The sequence below is a fragment of the Protopterus annectens genome, chromosome 9.part0, assembly GCF_019279795.1.
Source record: "Protopterus annectens isolate FY-2018-M chromosome 9.part0, PAN1.0, whole genome shotgun sequence".
In the NCBI taxonomy this organism is placed as follows: Eukaryota; Metazoa; Chordata; order Ceratodontiformes; family Protopteridae; genus Protopterus; species Protopterus annectens.
The window spans coordinates 90237769-90259745 of NC_056743.1; the positions used below are offsets into that span (position 1 = coordinate 90237769).

Genomic DNA, 21977 nt, shown 5'->3' on the forward strand with positions numbered 1-21977 from the left:
AAATTTGTACCTGTAGTGTAGATGTGTACTAAACCTGCTTTCTTTCTAAAAAGCAAAAATAATTTTTCTGTCATTTTGTTTAGATATTGACATGTGCCCCAGGAGGATCATGTCCTAGTAATTAAATTCCAGTCTCCCATAAGAAATACCAAGTCTTTCTGAAGTTTGACTTTCCTTGTCAACGTATATTATAACATTTTTTAATCAGATTTTGCTGGGATATAAAATGACCTTAGTATGGTGTAAATACCCTCACAGTATTTCTTAGCCAAGACACAACAACCCCCCCCCAAATCAACTGCTTTTTACCTACTAAGAGTAAATATGTCTAGATATCTTTAAAGATACTCCTCTAAAATGTCGCTTCTTCCAAACTATTAGAAACTCATTAGATCTGAGGCATAGGTAGAAAAAAAGAGCCACCTTGGGCACACAGTGTCAGCGAGTGCCCTCAATAGATGCTGTTCAGTCTTCATCACATTACTGGCATTTAGAAATCAATACTGATACTGCATTTTTGGTAAGAACTGAAGTAATTTAGCACTATGTTTTGCAGCTTGCTGCAGTTTAAAGGAAAATAACTTTCTACATTCTTAGTCTGCAGCTCCTCATCTTAAAGTTGAGGGTGTGGGTCATCTGAATAACTAGTTACACTGCAGCATTTGATAGTTGCCTGTGTACCAGTTTTTGTTTTTGATCATTAAAATGTACTTGTAATTCTTCTGTCGATGATTAATATTCATTAGACTGAATTGGATAGACCATTTACATCTCGACTTGGTTATATTAACATCAAAGATTTTTGTAGTTCAACTCTTTTTAGAGGTCAACCCCCCCAGGATGTTCTGTTTAAGAATATCCCAACATTGACATGAATATAAAGTGATGTTGCAGTCACATGCTGTCTGAAAAAACATATCTGTAGTTGCAACTCTACCTGATTGTACACTGTAACCTTCATTGTAAGTTTAACCAAAAAAAATGTCCTTGCTAACTCTAAAATAAAATTTAGACTCTTGAGATTTTGTTTCAGAATTTCAGTTGCTTGCACTGGTCATTATTTTTCTTTTTATTTATGTATACATTTGCTGAGTAGGCACACTGGTGCAAAGACCTTTTTGGGACATAACCTGGTCCCAAAGACACAGCAAAAAGTTGATTAATCATTACTCTTGAGTCTTAAAACAAACTAATAATTCCATATTACAAAAAAATGAACATTTCAATACTCAGTAGCAACTAATGATAACAATTACCCTAACCCTACCAGTGTCAGAAACGGTGTAAGGAATTCTAAACCATTGCAAGACCGATTTACAAAATAAGCTATCTGCCAGGGAGTGGACTAATTCATTGGCAGTCATCCATCTCCAGGTATCATTTTTTTAATGATGCTCACAGCTGCAAACTGCTTGAGAGATAGCTGTGCCCACCTAAAGGGGCTTCCAACCCACAATCATATACTACTGTACTCCTTTATAGTGAAGTCTGCATTTGTTTGCTCCCTCATAAATTAGTGTTGAGGACATACTCCCTTGTAACGAAAATGGAGAGTTCTGTTTGAGTTGGCATAATCACCATATTCTTTACCCAACTGGTACCAGATGTTCATCGTGCATACAGCTGCAGTCATAACAGATGGGTTCTCCTGCCGTTAGGCGGGTCCTCGGTCGGCCGAATTCCAAAGTCTAGGTCCGGGGTCGGTTGTTGTCGCCTCTTCCCTGACGTCAGTGCGACGGGTATAAAAGAACCAGCCAACGCCATTTTCTCCAGTCTTTCTTGCCGTGCGGTGCCCGAAGCAGAAGCAGTTCGCAAGTGCTGGTCGGCCAGCTCCTGAAATTACGAAAATTTTGCAACCGAAGTCTTCTTGAAAGCCAGGTACCCCGTTGGGGAAACTTTTCTTGTCTCAGACCGATGTCAGACAAAGTTAATAATTGTATTTCATGTGGGAAGCAAATACCGCATAAGGATTTCCATTCCCTCTGTATTCCTTGTTTAGGCCCAGACCACGTTGTCTCGGTCTGTCGCTTTTGTGCTACATTCAATAAACGCACCATAAAGCGTCAGGCGGAGTTCGCCCAGCATTATTTTGGCCAAAAATTTAACTATATCATGTCGTCTGATACTCCAACTCCAGTTTTGTCTAGAAAACGCAAAGACAAGGACCGACACACGAGGTCCGCGGCCTCTACCGACACCACGCCAGACTGCACGTGGTCCGGTTCTCAGCGAGGCGCCTACGCAGCCCCTGACTACCGACGACACTACATTGGTCGCAGGCTCCTCGGCCCACACCCCGACTACAGATACCGAAGTCACTCTTGGCGATGAATCTCAAAATGTAGACAGGTCTACCTCCTCTCAAGGTGTCTTCAGACCTTCCTCTTCTTTTTCCATCAAGGCTTACACTAAGTCTAAAGCAGCCATGCATTCTAAGAGACAAGCTACACAAGGCCCATCTCCAGGCCCCATGCCTAAAAAACAGATGCTTAAAATGGCTGAGGATTTGATTACTCTTATCAGGGGTTCACAAACCCCCCCCCCCCCGGACAAAAGGCCCAGAGAGGAGGAAGAATCCCCCTCCTCTGATCGGGGCTCCATTATTTCGGAGCACTCTGAACAGGAACATTCTTACTCCCCTTTTGAAGATTCTGATGCTGAGGAGTCCATACCCTCTGTTCCCCCAGAGGATTACTCATTTGGGGAAACTTTGCATACCTTAAGGGAACACTTCCAATGGGAAGGCCAAGATTATTCAGATTCCAAGAAAAGGCTTAGGGAATTTCTCTTGCTACCTCAGCACAGGCCTCTAGCTATACCTCCTGTCTTGGACATACTAGATGATGTGTACTCTGAGGCCTGCCTTAACCCGGATTCTGTACCTCCAGCCCCAGTCAAGCCTGACGGGTACTACAGGGTTCCTGACTCGCACCAATTTCTATACAAAAGCCATGCTGCTGACCCAGAAACTATCTCACAGGGCCCCAAGGGAATTAAGGCCTCCACTGCTAAAAATCCATTACCTTCCGAGAGAGATTCCAGATCCTTAGAAAGGTGGGGAAAAAAGGTATATACCTCGGCCACCTTAACCATGAGGGCATTAAACTGTCAGTTCCATATGCTAAAGTACCAACAGTTTTTGTTATCACAATTGAGAAGTAAAATGTCACAACCTGAACAACCAGACTTGAAGGAGTTGCAGGATTTGATGCATAGTGCAGAACAAGTGGGTAAACATACCTTACAATGTGGTTTTGATGCTCTAGAGGCCTTATGTAGAGCTGCTGTTACAGGATCAGTCATGCGTAGACATGCCTGGCTCAAGGAACAAACCTTACCAGATCATGTCAAAGCTAAATTACTAGATGCCCCTCTACAAAAGGATGTATTTGGTGCTAATGCTGAGGAGGTATTAAGGAAAATGGAGGAAAAGGCTAAATCATTGCAAACAGTGAAAGATTTTCTACAGGTACAACCCCCACGTTTCAGTAGAAATTGGCCTTCCAAAAATTGGTCTTTTCCAGCCACGGACAGACCCCAAAGAGGTAGATACAGGCGACCGAGGGGCAGAGGGCAATCCCAAGGATCGTTTAGAGGCAGACAATGGCAAGCTCCTACACAAAGAGGTGGTGAGGATAACTCGCAACCATTCAGAAAGCAAGCCCAATGACTTTCCCCCTTTGCATGCCAAGCAAGACTCAAATGGCAGCACCATTAGGCGGAAAACTGGCATTATTTTCAAAAAATTGGCATATTCTCACAAAAGACAAATGGATCCTGGACATTATAAACAGAGGCTACAGATTCCATTTTCACACCCTTCCAAAAATGAGAAGCATGCCAAACCTACCACACAATCAAAGGGCAGAGGCACAAAGACTAATTTCAGATCTCATAGACATGACAGCTATTCAAGAGGTACCTACGCACGAACAAGGTCAAGGTTTTTATTCCAGACTATTCCTGGTACCAAGGAAGGGAAAAGATTGGAGACCTATTTTGGACCTATCCATCCTAAACACATTTCTACTCGTACCAAAATTCAAGATGCTCACTCTACGGCAGCTTCTTCCCATGCTGGGCAAGGAGTCTTGGCTGGTAACATTGGACCTCAAGGAGGCATACCTGCATGTCCCAATCAGACAAAATTGCAGAAGATACCTCAGATTTCTTGCAGGTTCAACCCATTATCAATTCTCTACGTTTCCCTTTGGCTTATCTACTGCGCCCAGAGTATTCACGAAATGCCTGGCATCAGTAATTGCCTACTGCAGACTTCAAGGGATACAAATATACCCCTATTTGGACTGCCTGATCCAAGCGGACAGCAAGCACATTCTTCTGCAACATCTGGCTTCTGTAATAATGTTGTTGAATTCTCTGGGATACACAGTCAACAAAAAGAAATCAAGGCTAATGCCCTCACGGAATATAATTTTCCTGGGTGCCAACCTGGACACAAACACCCAGATGGCCTACCTCACGCCAGAGAAGCAGGGGCAACTAACTCAATACTTCAGAACACTAGCAAATTGCACCAGGCTGACTGCAAGGAAAATCCTGCAGGCTCTGGGATTCATGGCATCTTGCATCTTACTAATCCCATGTGCAAAGCTGCATATGAGGAAACTTCAATGGTACCTGAAAAACCTATGGTCTCAACACAGCCACAGCCTGGAAACAATAATACCACTAATTCCATGTCTTCAAAAGGAATTCCTGTGGTAGGCTCAAGCATGCCAAGCAAACACAGGTCTCCCATTCAGCAAGCCTCAAGCAAAGCAAGTCATCACAACAGATGCCTCGGACTACGCCTGGGGGGCGCACATGACAGATCGGTGCTTTCAGGGCAAATGGTCCCAAAAAGAAAAGCACCTACACATCAATCAAAAGGAAATGCTGGCAGTAATAAATGCTATTATAGCTTTCAAAGACCTCCTGCAACCTGGCCAACTATTGATAAGGACGGACAACACCACAGTAATGTGGTACATAAACAAACAGGGAGGAACCCATTCATACCCCCTTTGCAGACTGGCCATGTCACTTTGGAACATGGTCCTGAACTTACAAATCGAATTACAAGTACAGTACTTGCCAGGCAAGGAAAACACGCTGGCAGACAACCTAAGCAGAAATATGACAGATCCTCATGAATGGAAGTTGCATCCTCAAGTTTTTACAGAGGCAATTCAAGCATGGGGAAGGCCAGACATAGATATCTCTGCCTCCCACGAAAATCACCAATTGACAAAATTCTGCTCAAGGATTTTTTTATCCAAAGGCCTGGAGAGTGGACGCTCTCTCTTTCAGTTGGACATCATTGACAGGTTATGCCTTCCCACCTCTTCCTCTGCTGCCCAAAGTTCTATTAAAAACCAGAGCAGACAGACCAAAGATGATTTTCATTGCTCCAGACTGGCCAAGACAACACTGGTACCCACTCCTGAGGAGCCTGACGCATTCCCCACCATGGACCCTGCCTCTAATGCCTCTTCTTCTGACTCAGCACAGCTTCAAAACTCTTCACAGTCAGCTAAAAACACTCAATCTAGCCGCATGGAAGATTCCTTAGCATCACAACAGACCCTACTCTCCAAGGAGGTGCAGGATGTCATTTTGGAGGCCAGAAGGCAGTCTACCAGAAAAACTTACTCCGCAAAATGGAAACGGTTTTGTGTCTGGAATGAGAAAAAGGGCCAGGATCCTGGAAAACTAAATTTACCTCAAATATTACAGTATCTAGCTGAGCTGCTAAGTGGACTTTCTTTCTCCTCCATCAAAATCCATGCCTCAGCCATTTCTGCAGAATACAACACTGATCCACCCTTATTCTCTCACCCCCTCTTAAGGCAGTTACTCAGAGGGGCTAAGAATCTAAATCCCCCAAGGAAGCAACCAGTACCTGCTTGGGATCTCAATTTCATTCTAGAAAAACTGACCTTGCCTCCTTTTGAGCCAGCTGCCTCATCAGATTTGCAATATTTGTCCTGGAAAACAGCTTTCCTTCTGACTATTACCTCAGCTCGTAGGGTATTGGAATTACAAGCTCTCATGGCTGTGCAGCCTTTCATCATCTTCCATCAGGACAGAGTTTCCTTACGAACCAACCCGTCCTTTATGCCAAAAGTGGTATCCAGGGTAGCTTTGAATCAGGCTATACACTTACCTACCTTTTATCCTAATCCTCAAAACAAAGGGGAGAGATTACTACATTCCTTGGACATCCACAGACAACTGCGTTATTTGGACAGAACAAAGCCTTTCAGGAAATCAGATCAGCTCTTTGTGTCCTATGCTATAGGAGGTCAAGGAAAGCCAATTTCAAAACAGACTATCTCAAAATGGATAGCCCACTGTATACGCTTTTGCTATTCTTTTCATGGCAAAACTGTACCTACAGGCATCAGATCTCACTCCACAAGGGCCACAGCTACCTCTGCAGCTTTTCTCAGAGGAGTTCCTGCCAAAGATATTTTGGAAGCAGCCACTTGGAGTTCTGTGCATACGATCTCCAAGCACCTACCACCTTCCATTATACTCCATATCTAGAGCGGGCTTTGCCACAGCAGTATTGCAGGGCATTCTGGCTCCTCCTAGTTCCACCTAGTGCCTACCACCCCTTTCTTAGCTTTGGGATTCTACCCATCTGTTATGACTGCAGCTGTTTGCACGATGAACATAGTACAGTTTTGTACCTACCATAAATGTAGATGTTCGAGTGCTAATACAGCTGCAATCCAGGTTTCCCTCCCTCCTTCCCCTCTTGGGACAGGTCCATTGGCTAACACCTCGTCATACAACCTGATTGGGGTATTCATTTATGGTGTATTTGCTTGCAACTACTGTATTTCGATTTTATTGCATTGTTTTATTACATAAATTTATGTATTGCCTTCCTTCTGGGGGCACCTGACATCTGGGGCAAGAAAAACTGAAGAAAATGGCGTCAGCTGGTTCTTTTATACCCCTGTCGCACTGACGTTAGGGAAGAGGCGACAACAACCGACGCCGGACCTTGACTTTGGAATTCGGCCGACCGAGGACCCGCCTGACGGCAGGAGAACCCATCTGTTATGACTGCAGCTGTATTAGTACTCGAACATCTACATTTATGGTAGGTACAAAACTGTACTTTCTGCTGTTTTATAACAGTAATACTTTTCATCCCTGTGGTGCAAGCTGTCAGTACAACCATTAAAAATAGCTCCGAGCCAGAGTAAACAACAACAAAAATAAACTTTTTTGAATATTATGCGTAAAATTTTACTACTCATTACATATCTGCTTTGTACTTAAATAACAGCATTTTAAATATCAGTTTTTCTGTTTGTAATTTTAGCATGGCTTATCCAACAAAGTGATCCATAAAGCAAGACTGGAATGGTAACACAGCTATTTTAACAGTTTACACGAGCATCTGTAGTCTTCCTTTTAAATCCAATCCTAGTTGATGAAGTAAACGTGGTGGCTTGCAATCACTACAGGCCTAGATCAGAACTTACATTTTGTGTACCTGTTTATTTTATCCAGTCCTGTATGCCTGTGCAAAAAAAACTAGGAGCAACTGTGCCATAAGAAGGGTCCAAAATACGTGGACAGGAGCCATCAGTAATGTACATTGTGTACAGTATTACCAGCTGGTTTAACTGGTGGCATTTCATAGTCTAATTGTATAGCTAGGATTTCAGAATGCTGTTCTTTAACAACTGTCATCTACCTCTTAAAAGATTTAAGGGTTTTCCAACTCTGAGGTGAGGGACTTGCAGTTTATCTTGAACTGTAGTGGGGCCTTACCTCACTTGGTCAGATGACAGAGTAGATGAAAGCAACCTATGATGTTGAATAGTAACTTATGCTTTGTGAAGGGCATGAAAAGTTTTAGCATCTAATGGAGAATAAACTTTAAAGACTGCTGGACACTGCAAATGAAATTTTAATAGCTGATGCCTACATAACTTTATAGTGGAGATAAAAACATTTCTTGTAATCACAGAGTAGTTGATCCTGATTTACATACATCCCCTTGTCATTTTGTCTCGAGCAAAGCTTCTTGTCCATTTCCCATCAACTGGCCAAAACTTGTTTCATTTGGTAATAAATCCCTAAGTGATCCAGAATCTTTTGTGGTGATTGTTCCGAAGGAGTGAGTAGAAGCCATTGAGTGGTGAGTTTTCCCCATTTGTCCTTCAAGGATGCATCTGCAGTCCTTACATATGGGTTGTCCTGCCTCAGGCAGCCCTTCGGTTGGCCGGATTCCAAAGTCTGGGTCCGGCGTCGGCTGATGTCGCCCTTTTCCCGACGTCAGAGCGCCTGGGGTATAAAAGCGTCAGCCGACTCCATCTTCCTCAGTCTTTCTTGCCACGTGGTGCCCGAAGCAGTTTGCAAGTGCCGGTCGGCCAGCTCCTGTAACTTCAGCTACCGAAGACTTCAAAAGCTAAGTACCCCGTTGGGGACTCTTTCTTGCCTCAGCCGATGTCAGATCAAATGCTTAAAGTTAATAATTGCTTAACTTGTGGGAAACAAATACCTCATAAGGATTTCCATTCTTACTGCCTCCCCTGCCTAGGCCCAGACTACGACGTCTCGGCCTGTACAGACTGTGCTTCCTTCAATCGATGCACTCTTAGGCGTCGGGCGGAGTTTGCAGAGGAATTTTTTGGGGCTAGTTACTGTTACAATATGCCGTCGGAGACTCCGACTTCTCATTTAACCAAAAAACGGAAGGACAAGGACCAACACACGTGGACCGTGGTTTCGGCTGAAACCACGCCTAGGCCTACCGCGAGTGTCTCGGTCTCGGCTGAAACAGAGTCCTTGGTACTTCCGACAGTCGAAACTGCACAACCGACAACCTCTGCCCCGGAGGCCTCTTCTGAGTCGTCATAGAATTTCCCTCAGAAACCAGTGTTCTGGAAACATCCGACACCATTTCTCTAGACAAAACTACACCAGCACGTGGAGCAGCCAGGCCTCCTGCATCCATGTCCATAAAGGCATTCACAAGGGCTAAAGCTGCTAAACAGCCAAAATCTCTGCCTCCCAAGGCTGTTCCTCAGGGATCCACTACCGGTTCACAGATTTTAAGTTTAGCTGAGGACCTTATTTCCTTAATTAGGGGCTCTCAGCCACATCCGGACAGGGGCTCTCAACCTCCTCTAGACAAAAGGCCCAGGGTCGAGCCCACTGATCCCCAGTCCTCTGATGAGGTCTCAGATGGCTCTGCTCTATCAGACTAAAGGAGGAGGCCTTTACGGCCTACGAGGATTCTGATGCAGAGGAATCTATTCCCTCGGCCTCCCCTAGGAGTTGTCCTTTGGGGAGACCCTTCACTCCATGAGAGAGCATTTCAAATGGCAGGGCCAGGAATTCTCTGATTCCAGGAAGAGATTAAGGACTTTTTTGCATTTACCTCAGCATAGACCTTTGGCTATTCCTCCTGTTTTGAATGTCATTGATGATGTGTACTCTGAGTCTAGCATTTCCCTGACTCCTTCCTCCGGCTCCTGTCAAACCCGATAGGTACTACAGGGTCCCGGACTCGCATCATTTCCTTTACAAGGGCCACTCTGCTGACCCAGAAACTATTTCCCAGGGCCCTAAAGGGGTTGCAACTGCCACTACTAAAAATCCACTTCCCTCTGAAAGGGAGTCCAGGGCTTTAGAGAGATGGGGTAAAAAAGTGTATACTTCTTCCACTCTTTCTATGAGGGCATTAAATTGTCAATTCCATATGATACAGTACCAAGAGTATTTGTTAGATGAATTGCATAAAAAACTGTCTTCGCCTGAACCCCTAGATCGCAAGGCACTTCAGGATCTGGTACATAACTCCCAACAGGTTAGCAACCATTTATTGCAGTGTGGTTATGATGCATTGGAAGCTTCATGTAGGTCAGCAATGACAGGTGCAGTCATACGTAGGCATGCTTGGCTGAAGGAACAAACTCTGCCAGATCACGTTAAAGCAAAGCTTCTGGATGCGCCACTGGAAAAGCAAAAGTTATTTGGCTCCACTGCTCAGGAGGTCTTAAAGAAATTTGAGGAAAAGGCTAAATCTGTACAAACAGTCAAAGATTTTCTCCAGGTCCAACCACCAAGATTCAGCAGAAATTGGCCTTCTAAGAACTGGTCCTTTCCAGACACAGAGAGATTTCAAAGAGGCAAGAACAGGCATGCCAGAGGTAGAGGGCAAGCTAGAGGCTCCTACAGAGGACGTCAATGGCAGCCTCCTAACCAGAGAGGTAGTGCAGGACCTACAACTGCTGCACAAGGACAGACTCAATGACTTTACCTTGACCCCACCAACCAGGGCTCAATTGGAAGCACCTTTGGGCGGAAAGCTATCTTTATTCTCAAAAAATTGGCACAGTATTACAAGGGACAAATGGACACTGCAAATAATAGACAAAGGATACAGGTTCCATTTTCATACATTACCAAAAAGAAAAGGCATGCCAAACCTGCCACCGAATCAAAGGGCAGAAGCTTTAAAACAAATTTCCAACCTATTGCAAATGACAGCTATAGAAAAGGTTCCTCTCACAGAACAAGGCCAAGGATTTTATTCCAGACTATTCCTTGTCCCAAGAAAAGAAAAACAATGGAGGCCTATTCTCGACTTGTCCGCACTGAATACTTATCTCATTGTGCCAAAATTCAAAATGCTGACCCTACAGCAACTCCTTCCCATGCTGGGCAGGGGGTCTTGGCTGGTAACTCTAGACCTCAAGGAGGCATACTGTCCCTATCAGACAAAGTTGCAGAAGACACCTCAGATTTCTTGCAGGTTCAGAGCATTATCAATTCTCAGCATTGCCCTTTGGCTTATCTACTGCGCCGAGAGTATTCACGAAATGCCTGGCATCAGTAATTGCACACTGCAGACTTCAGGGGATTAAAATATACCCATATCTGGACGACTGCCTTATACAAGCGGACAGCCAACAAACTTTGGTAAAACACTTGAATTATGCCATCCGCCTACTTCAGGCCTTGGGATACACAGTCAACATTCACAAATCAAGACTTGTTCCATCCCAAAGAATAACTTTTCTGGGTGCGAAACTAGATACAACCACCCAAATGGCTTTTCTCACAGAAGAAAAACAAAGACAACTACCGGATTATTTCGAAAATCTGACAATACAAACCCAGCTTGACTGCAAGGAAAATCCTACAGGCCCTGGGATACATGGCATCTTGCATTCTTCTGATTCCACAAGCAAGGCTGCATATGAGGAAACTACAATGGTACCTAAGGAGTTTATGGTCTCAGCACAGTCACAGCCTAGAAGCTTTGATACCACTCATTCCATGCCTTCAAAAGGAATTTCTGTGTTGGGCTCAAGCAAGCCAGTCAAACAGGGGTCTGCCCTTCAGCAAACCAATAATCAGCCAAACCATTACAACGGACGCTTCAGACCATGGATGGGGAGCACACATGGAGGGCAGATGCATTCAAGGACTATGGTCACAGAAAGAATTGTGCATGCACATAAACCAAAAGGAAATGCTGGCAGTGATACATGCAATCGAGGCCTTCAAACACTTTCTGCATCAAGGCCACCTGCTAATAAGGACAGACAATACCACAGTTATGTGGTACATAAACAAGCAAGGAGGTACCCATTCCTACCCTCTTTGCAGGCTGGCAATGAATCTTTGGGAACTTTCCCTAAAACTCAATATAGAGCTGCAATCCCAGTTTGTGCCAGGAAAAGACAATGTACTGGCGGACAGCCTAAGCAGAATTATCATGGATCCACACGAATGGATGCTGCACCCAGACATCTTCCTTCAGATAACACAATCATGGGGGAGGCCGGACATAGATCTTTTTGCCTCCCACCACAACCATCAGCTGAAGAAATTCTGCTCAAGGACATACCACCCACAAGCATGGAAAGTGGGCGCCCTCTCTTTCAGCTGGAATACTCTAACAGTGTATGCATTTCCACCTCTTCCATTAATGACCAAGGTCTTACTGAAGATTAGGACAGAACAGCCAAAAGTGATTCTGATAGCTCCGGACTGGCCAAGACAGCACTGGTACCCACTGTTAAGGAGCATGTCACACACGAAACCATGGCCTCTACCACAATGGCCACTTCTGACACAGCACAATTACAAAACTCTGCACTCCAGCCTGAAAACCTTGCAGCTGACAACCTGGAAAATACCTTGACTCCTCACCAGGATAAGCTATCCAAGAGAGTGAAGGATATCATCATGGAAGCTCGCCGGCCTTCCACAAGAAAGGCATATTCAGCAAAATGGAAAAGATTTCGCACTTGGAGCACCACAAAGGGCCTAGATGTGACAGTGATGAACATTGCACATATCCTGGAATACTTGGCAGAAATGCTCCACAATGGCCTTTCTTACTCTTCCATAAAAATTCATGCTTCAGCAATTTCAGCAGAATACAATACTGATCCACCTGTCTTCTCTCATCCTCTGCTAAGGCAGTTTCTAAGAGGAATTAAAAACATCAATCCTCCAAGGAAACCACCAGTGCCTACATGGGACCTTAACTTCATGTTGGAAAAATTAACTCTACCTCCCTTTGAACCAGCAGCATCTTCAGAACTACAGTTCCTGTCTTGGAAGACTGCCTTCCTTCTGGCAATAACCTCAGCAAGAAGAGTATCGGAGTTGCAGGCCCTCATGGCAGTACAACCATTTCTTATTTTTCATCAGGACAGAGTCTCATTGAGAACCAATCCTTCATTCATGCCAAAGGTGGTATCCAGGGTCTCATTGAACCAAGCTATTCACCTGCCTACCTTCTTTCCAAATCCACAAAACAAAGGGGAGAAACTTCTGCATAACCTGGACATTCACAGACAGTTGCGCTACTACTTGGACAGAACTAAGACTTACAGAAAAACTGACCAGCTGTTTGTAGCATATGCTGCTGGTGTACAAGGAAAAGCAATTTCCAAACAGACAATTTCAAAATGGATAGGGAATTGCATTCGATTCTGTTACTCTTTTCATGGCAAAACTGTGCCAGCTAACATTAGACCTCATTCCACCAGAGCCACAGCCACCTCCACAGCCTTCTTAAGAGAGGGGTGGCTATCAAGGACATTTTAGAAGCTGCTACATGGAGCTCCGTGCATACATTTTCCAAGCATTACAACTTACCCTTATATTCCAGATCCAGAGCAGGCTTTGCTACGGCAGTCCTGCAGGGCATTTTAGCAACACCATCCTTTTCTTAGATCCTACCACCCCCAGCTTGGCTATGGTATTCTACCCATATGTAAGGACTGCAGATGCATCCTTGAAGGACATAGTACAGTTTTGTACCTACCATAAATGTAGATGTCCGATAGGTATGCATCTGCAGTCAGGTTTTCCCTCCCTCCTTCCTCTCTGTGGTACTTTTTGGGTATTATCCCTCTTCTAGCTAGCTGGGGTTATCTATTATGGTGTATTTGTTTTATATTACTGTGCATGTTTGGAATTTTTTGCATCTCTTCAAATTTAGCCTTCCTTAGAGGGCACCTGGCATCTGGGGCAAGAAAAACTGAGGAAGATGGCGTCGGCTGACGCTTTTATACCCCAGGTGCTCTGACGTCGGGGAAAGGGCGACATCAGCCAACGCCGGACCCAGACTTTGGAATCTGGCCGACCGAAGGGCTGCCTGAGGCAGGACAACCCATATGTAAGGACTGCAGATGCATACCTATCGGACATCTACATTTATGGTAGGTACAAAACTGTACTTTTTAAATTATCTTTGCTTTTCCCCAGGCTGTTTTGTGAAAAATCTGTTGAAGGGAATCCTTGCAGTTTCCAGGCTCATCCTGCTCATTCAGTCTTATTTTCATTCTTTTGGCTCAGTCCTCCTGGTCCATAATTATCTCTTCTGTTTGGTCTTGTCCAAGCTTCTGAAACCGACTCTTAACTCTGTGATTTAATCTGCAAGTGTCTGCAAAGTATCATAATATGCTTAACTTCTTGAAAGCACTGCCCATAGGTTATCGTTTTACTCAAATCTAGTGTGAGGCATTTGTACATCTTGGTAAGAGTGCTAGCGGCATGCTTTTGTACAGAATTTTCAACCAAGTTAGGTGCATCATTCTACAGGAAATTCTGATATGTCAGATGTTTTGGTTGTTTCCTCTAGAAGCTTTTCACGACTGTTTATTTTCCTTTGTTATCACTTGCATTTGTTAGCCAGCAAGTACTTGTATTCCTTTTTATTAGACATGCTAGTAATTAACACTTTTTTGATATTTTAACATCTCCCTTCTTAGTGGAGACAGCAGCATTTCACGAACATTTTACTATGTATGTATATAATTATTAGATTAATGGCAGTTCAGTTCCACTGTCATGTACCTTGCCTGTCCACAGTGTCCCTTAGTAGGCACAGTATCTCGAGAGACAGAGCAGGCAAAGAGTGTGCACCATTAACAAGTATGATAAAACCATAAAGTGCAGCTACAGTGTAGTCAAAATGGTACTTTTGAAACATCTACAGACTATATCTGTACCAAAGGAAACGGGGACACACACATGCACACACACATGCACACACAGTCTCATTCACACAAAACTGTGTCTCTGTATGTATGTGCAGATTCACATGTGTATGTTTAGGTCTGTGTTTCTTGTGTAACACCCCTTTGATTGTTGCCCGAATCCTCCATTCCCCAGTGCCAGTTTGAAACTTCCACCAATTCCATGTTTTTCATGTAATCCACCCACCCACTCCCATGATGCAGACTTTTCTGAATGCACATATACACACACCCATGTATATTAACTGCAGCTGAAGGTAGTTGTACATTCTGTTCTGAGTGAAATTTACAAAGATTCATTGCCAACTACTTTTACATGGAGACCAGCTGTCTGCACTTGCAAGCAATTAATCTTCAGAGCATTCTTTGCTGAGGGAAATGCAAAATGGATAGGTATATTGGCAAGCAGTTCAGTGAAAATATTTGAAATTACTGGAAGTGAATAAGAGAGAGCAGCCATAATACTTTAGTGCGTTTAAAAGAATAGTGTATAATTTAGTTTTATTTAAAGATAGTTAATGTACTTGGTGCCAATATTTTCTGAACGCATAGTGTTCACATCTGGAAGGAGAGTAGAGATGAGAAAAGAACAGACAGCAATCGGTGCAAGTGGGAACATAAGCTGTAGCATGTGCTTTAGCATGAATAACCTTAATTTTAGGTTATGATGCCTGTTGAGGCAGCTTTTAATTTGGGGCAATTGTTCCTGTCTGGAGGGTTAAACTTCATTTTTTGAAGATGTACATAGTTTTTTGTGTGTTCTAAGTTAATAGGGGATGGGGGATGTTATGAAAAATCTATGTATTTTATTTGTTTGAGGGTTTTCATTAAAACAAAAGGTCTTGAAAATGTGACAAAGGTTCAAATGGAGATGAGAAGGAACAACTGTATAAAAGATCCACCTTCTAAATTTACTGTGTACCTGCAGTATAAAATATGGAAGTACTCATTCAAAAAATGTGTAATGGGTGGAAATAAAAGCCTTTTATCATAATGGTTTTGCTATCTATATTGTCTTGGAATGCAAGTGGCTTTACAGGTGTAGATAAAACGTTAAGATTACTGCATTACATTAAGAAATGTAGAGTACAAATGGCAGTACCGCAGGAGATGCACAAAACGAAATGAGCATGTGAGTTTGACAAAGAAAAGCTTTCAAGATGGATATTCACAGAATTATCAGGGACAAAGGAAAAGGAGAATAATACTAATTGCTAGAGGGTCACGAATAGTGATAAAGTAGGAAAATAGATAATAATGGTAGATTTGTGGTAGTGAGGGGCTATTGGGACAGGAGGAGGATTATGGTGGCATATATTTACATTAAACCAAAAACTGCTATTATGGAGCTTAAGAAAATTTGGGGAGGGAATATTACTTACAGACAGGGACTGGAAACTTGATTTGCATTAGTGATGTCAGAGGGAACAATAAAGGAAAAAACAATGAAAGAAGGTAGATTTCTGAATACATTTATGAAAATATTTAATATGGAAAAAATTCAGTTGGAACTTGGACAAAATAGAAATTATATTTTCACAGGAACATGTGCATTTAATTTGAAAGCTTCAGCACACCTCCAATAACTGTCTCAGTTGATATTTTCTATCTGAAAAATCCAGGCAAGGACATCTCACTGTTGCGTAACATTCTGAGATATTTTCAAGTTTTCTTTCTGGATATACAATTAATGAAGATGAAACAAAGGCTATGGCCATAAATTATATACCCACACACATACACACACACAATCGGGACATAAGGTGAAGTATAAGAGTATGTGTTAAAAATAATTTTATCTGGGAGGGGAAGAGGGCAAGGGCCATGTGGCATTAAGTTGATCCTTCCATTAGAAGGTGGTTTAGGATGACCTGATTTGAAGGGGTATATTACAGCTACACATTTAAGGCTCATTCACATAACACAAGTGGACGCCCACAATTCAAAGTGGAAAGGGATGATGATGAAACAGGGAATTCAAGAAAGGAGAGAGTGGGATTTTGGATCCAGATCATTCAGGAGAATAACAGTAATACAGAATATTGTATTCATAAAGTAGCAGAAGTTATATCGAGAATTAAGCCAACACAAGAATGGAGAAAGGAGGATTTGCCAATAGGAATGACTGTAATTAGAGGTACAGAGAATAGGAAAGAGGGGCTGGACTTGAAAACTGGCAAAGGAGACAAGGTACTGGGAGCAAATAACTAGGGAGGAAAAGCTAATAGAGTGGGATGAGGCCCTTTATGTCTTAGTGCTGCAGTTATTTGCTTCTGAGAGTTTTTTTTTTCTTTGAATAGTTCCTTGTGAGCAATTTGTTGATTGTATCTGAAGTAAGTGCTAATTTTTCTCCCTTAATATAATCCTTTCTAATGTGCACAGTGTCAGTACTGGAAGAAGTCCCCAGACAAAAAATGTGAAAATGAGAGATATACATTGTATATGGAATGGGCCAGATTTATTCGATTTTACAAGGAGCAACCACTCGACCTCATCAGGTGGGCTATGTATTTTCTTTGTCACAAAATCAGAAGCACTAAAGTTGCATTGTTGCTGTTAGTGTAAAAAGCCTCTTCATTATATCTATCAAGTTATTTAAAATGTTTGTCAGATTTCAACATGTTGACATATAAGCTTTATTGAACTTCAACAGGATAAAATCACAAATGTATTCTTAGAATGTGACAGGAGAGGCTACCTGGAGAGCTGAGATGAGCAGAAGAAAACTGCAGCAGTTAGACAAAAATGCATTTTTGTTTCGGGTCCCTCAGTAAAAGGAGGCTGTCAGCAGTTGAGGTTGTAGGGCTTCAAACAAAAGAGAAGTAGGAGGTGAGTGTAACTAGTAACCTCAGGTTTCTACTTGAAATATCTAATCTGAAGTTGTTAATCTTCTTCCTATTCATCACTGATGGGTTCTGTTCTGAGCCCTCGGAACCGAGTTGGCCTTGTATCAAGCTCGCTTGCACCAAAACAACTCTCGAGTTAAGCTGCTACCCTCAATGCCCTTCACTCGGTTGCATCAGATCTCATTTGCCACACAGCCATATAGCAGCGTTTCACCGAGCTCTCCAGCTAAGTGTTGTATTTTTCAACTTTTATAGTATTTATGAGTTCTTTCCTGTCAAACTATTATATTTTCCTGTTAACTTACTAAGCTCTACCCACGGGTATCTCTCTTCTTGTACCATTGTTGGTATTCGCCCTTTTTGCCCTTGTCGTATTCCCAGTACAATTGTTGATATTTCCCTCCTTTCTATCTCTAACTTTCCTTTCTAGATAAGCGTAGTCTTGTTAACTGTTTGTCTGAAAAGAAAGGGATAACAGGGTTTAAACATTGCTCTTCTTGCAATAGTAAACTCCCTAATAACGATCTGCGTGAGGAATGTGTTTATTGTTTGGGGGTTCCATACTTATCGGCGAAACCTCCCTGTGACATTTCTGCCAGTTTCAGTCAGCGGACGCTGAATGAACGACGTAATCTAATTCTCAAAGGCCTGCTTCCTTCTACCTTCTCTGAGGCTATTTCTGCGTTGGAGGTCTCAGCCCCTCCATGTGTGGACAAAAAATGTCCTCTTTCTGACCCCTCTTCAGCTGGTGATAGGGGCAAGCTTCTTAAGCATAAGGCCCATAAGACTTCTTCTGAACATAGAATTGCCTCCTCGGTTCCGACCACCTCAGCTCCGAGTTTGGCTGCAGTGGTTCATATGGGAGTTGCCATGACTGCCTCGTGAATGCCGGCCCTGGCACAGACGACTACGGCTCCCACTGTGATTTCACCTCAGGCCAGTTTGCCTGCCTCTACCTCAGCACCAACTTCTCCCATATCCGCTTTGACGTTGGAGCCGCTATTGACCTCCACCCCAGCTGTGACTTCGGCTCCGAGCCCATTCTCAGCTCCGATTATGCCTCTTTTACCGGTTTCTAAACTGGATTCCTCTGCGCCAATTTTCACTACACCACAGACCCAGTACTCCCGGTCTACGGATCTGTTTGCAGGACAAGCTTTTAGCCCCTTTTTGGACTGGCCTGACTCCCCCTCAGGGGCATAGGTAAGGTCCACCAGGAGCCTGTCTGAGTTGGATGTGGTGCACTTCTTTGATCATCTGCTGACTGCTAGGGGAATTACAGACTTTCTTAGAACCCAGCCCACTACGGGTTTTGGGTCCATTGCCCCGGCGACCCCCATGTATTCTCCTCCCTTAGACCCCTCTGTTCCAAGGCTCATATTTCCGACATCTGCGAGAGGACCCCTTTCTTCGACACCAACCATGACCGTATCTGAGAATTTGAGGCCCCTTTAGGTGTCAGGTGTATCAGAACCCACCCTTCCTCAATCTCATGCTTGGGGGGGGGGGGGTGGAGGCCTCAGTTCCGGACACGGCTCCAGTTGTTTCACCGGTTCCATCTTCGGGTTGGATGGTGACTCCCACCCCGGTTTTGCTTGAGGCTCCGTCTCCGGGAATGGACCACGTGGAGCAGGTTGTGACTAAGGTTCCGAAATTTTCTTCTTCGGTTCCGGGCTTCCATTCCTCTTCAGGCGGGCCTGCTTTCTGGGTAATGGAGATGGTGCTTGCTTCAAGCAATCCTCCTACGTTGGACCTTCCAGCCATTCCCTCTGATCTGCAGCTATCAAAGGCCACCCCCCCCTCCCCCAGGACACCGAGAGCACAAGACCCAGGAAACCCCTGTACACAGCGTATTTCCCTTTCTGAGTCTTCTTCGGATGCTCCCACCGAAGAACCCTCTAGGAACCTGGTGTGCAAGAGGAAATGCATGGACTCCCTAGAGAAGTCCCTCAGTGAAGGTACGGACTACAGTGATGGGGAAGGGTCCCCACAGTCATCCCCTGACGATGTCTCATTTGGAGACATCCTGGACATTTTGAGGCAGAGGGGTGACTGAATGCCCTCCAACCCTTCCTTGGAGGAATACGTATTCCTGCAGGTCTTCCACTCTTGGCCCTGTACTACTTGGGTGACCCCCCCCCCCTTGCCGATGAGTTAGTCAAAGCTCATCATGCAGCGGGCATGGAAAAATCCCGATACAGTTGAGGCCATTCCCTGGAGATCAGATAAGATACTCTCCCCTCTAGAAGATCAGCTCCATTGGTCTAGAGGTTTGCCAGTAGACGCTATGGTGGTGGCAGCGGCCACAAAAAAGGACCTTGTGGAGGAAAGTCTTGCTGTCCACCTGCCCAACAGAGTCCTGGGTGGTGGACAGGTTAGGGAAGCGAGATTTTGCTTCAGCGACCTTTGCTGTCAGGTCTCTGAACTTTTTTGCACATTTTATGAGGCTCCAGAGAGATCTCATCACCGAGCTCTCTGGGACCCTCGCAGGTCAAGTTTCGGATGGGGCATGTGATAAAGTTGCTTCCCAACTTGCCACCCTAGAGTCAATTTCCACCTCGTCCATGAGGTTGCTGTCCCACGCAACTGAAGGGGCAGCTAGAGCTGTGGGTGCAGGTGTAGTTATGAGGCGTCATGCCTGGATGTGCATTTCTGACCTCATGGACTCCAAGTCTTCCTTTTTAAGCCCCCCTATCGAACCATCAGCTCTGTTCGGTTCTAAGGTCAAGGACACATTAGCCAGGTGCGAGCAGGACGGGAAGACCTTGTCTGACGTGGGTCTGCGTTTTTCCAAACCTCAGTGCTCCTTTGCCAGGAACCAGAGGAGTGGAAAGATGTGGCACAAAAAGTCTCAAGGTCCTTTCTGTGAGGCACGTGGTGAGGACTCCCCCCAGGGGCAGAGGGGATTCCAATAATGGAAGATGCCCCTTTCGGGGCAGAGATGGGTCCCTGAAATCAGGACTCCAGGGATTCTTTCTCGGGACGACCGTACCAGCGCTCCTGAAGCGCTGCCAGATTGCTTTCCTCTGGAAGCAGTCGGGGCTCATTTCTCTCTGCACCAAGCTGCCTGTCACTCTATTACAAACTATCAGTGGTTGCAGAGAATAATTGCCAGAGGTTACCACTTTCCCCTAATCTCTTATCCAAGACCTCCGAAATCCCTTCCCGATGTTCCACCCAATCAAAGGGAGGAGGCAGCTTCAGAAATAAGAAAGCTATGTCAAAAATGAGTCATCCAACAGGTCCCCCTAGACCAGTGCGGATCCAGTTTTTACTCAAGATTCTTTTTAGTACCAAAAAAGACCGGGGACTGGCGGCCCATTTTGGATCTCAGCCAGCTAAACAAATTAGTGGTTCAGACCAAGTTCCGCATGGTCACGATTCACTCTATCCTCCCATTTCTTCGGGAGGGTGTGTGGATGTGCTCGATAGACCTCTGCGATGTATTACCACATCAAAATAGACAAACGGTCCAGGAGCCTCCTTCACTTCCGGCTGGGAGCCAATCATTACCAATTCAGAGACCTGCCATTTGGTCTCCCGACGGCCCCCAGAGTGTTCACGAAATGCCTAGCAGTGGTGACAGCTCATCTGAGACTTCAGGGATTCCAGGTGTTTCCGTATTTAAATGATTACCTCCTCTCCGCCCTCACCAAGCACCTCCTGTTCAGGGCCCTCCACTACACTCTAACACTAGCAGAGGTGCTGGGCATCACCATTCAGTGGGAAAAATCCAGTCTTCAGCCACACAACAGTTGGAATTTATAGGGGCTGTATTCAACACTAAAACAAGTCCGGTCTCTTTCCCCCTCACAGACTTCAGAGATTAAGGGCACAAGTAAAAGTGATACTCTGTCGAAGGAAGGTGTCTGCAAGGGAAGTTCTTCAGGCTCTGGGGTCTATGGTGGCGGCCATCCCAATTGTTTCCCTAGCCAGATTACATATGAGACTACTACAATGGCTCCTTCTGTCCCAGTGGATATCCAGTCTTCATCCCTTGAGCGCACAGATTCTCATCACCAACTCCTGCAAGCAAGATCTACTCTGGTGGATGAGTACAGATGAAAATCTTTGGTGGTGTCCCTTCCAGGCTCCCCAACCCAGCGTCACGGTGACCATGGACACTTCCCTGATAAGGTGGGGGGGGCACGTCCAGGAAAAGTCAGTCTAAGGCACGTGGTCCATCATAGAGGTCAACTTGCATGTCATTGTCCTGGACTTAAGAGCAGTGCTATTGGCGTTGCAAGTGTTCCATCTGCTCCTTCCGTCAGGAAGGATTGCAGTCCAGTTGGACAACATGTCCGTCATCTGGTACATAAACAGGGAGGGACCAAATCCCTACCCCCTATGTTGCGAGGCCATGAGAATCTGGCATTGGGCGATAGCTTCCAACCGCTTTCTGGTCGTAGTGCATATCCCGGGGAGCTCCAACGTGATTGTGGACAAGCTGAGCAGGTGCATCATCCGTCTTCATGAGTGGTCTCTCAATCCAAGCGTGACGGCAGAAATCTTCAGCCGTTGGGGCCAGCCATGCTGCGACCTTTTTGCCTCCCCGTCAAACACAAAATGCAGCAGCTACTTTGCCCTCTTTCCC

The 21977-nt window shown here is 44.6% G+C and overlaps 1 protein-coding gene across 4 annotated transcripts in view; it reads left to right on the plus strand.

Annotated features, from left to right (window-relative positions):
* Positions 1–21977, plus strand: part of ANO5 (anoctamin 5) — a 1890652-nt gene that overhangs the window by 1044814 nt on the left and 823861 nt on the right. For all 4 annotated transcript variants that reach the window (XM_044082599.1, XM_044082600.1, XM_044082601.1 and 1 more), the window contains one exon: positions 16920–17035. In XM_044082599.1, coding sequence (XP_043938534.1) covers positions 16920–17035 — 116 coding nt within the window. The remainder of the gene's footprint in view (positions 1–16919; positions 17036–21977) is intronic.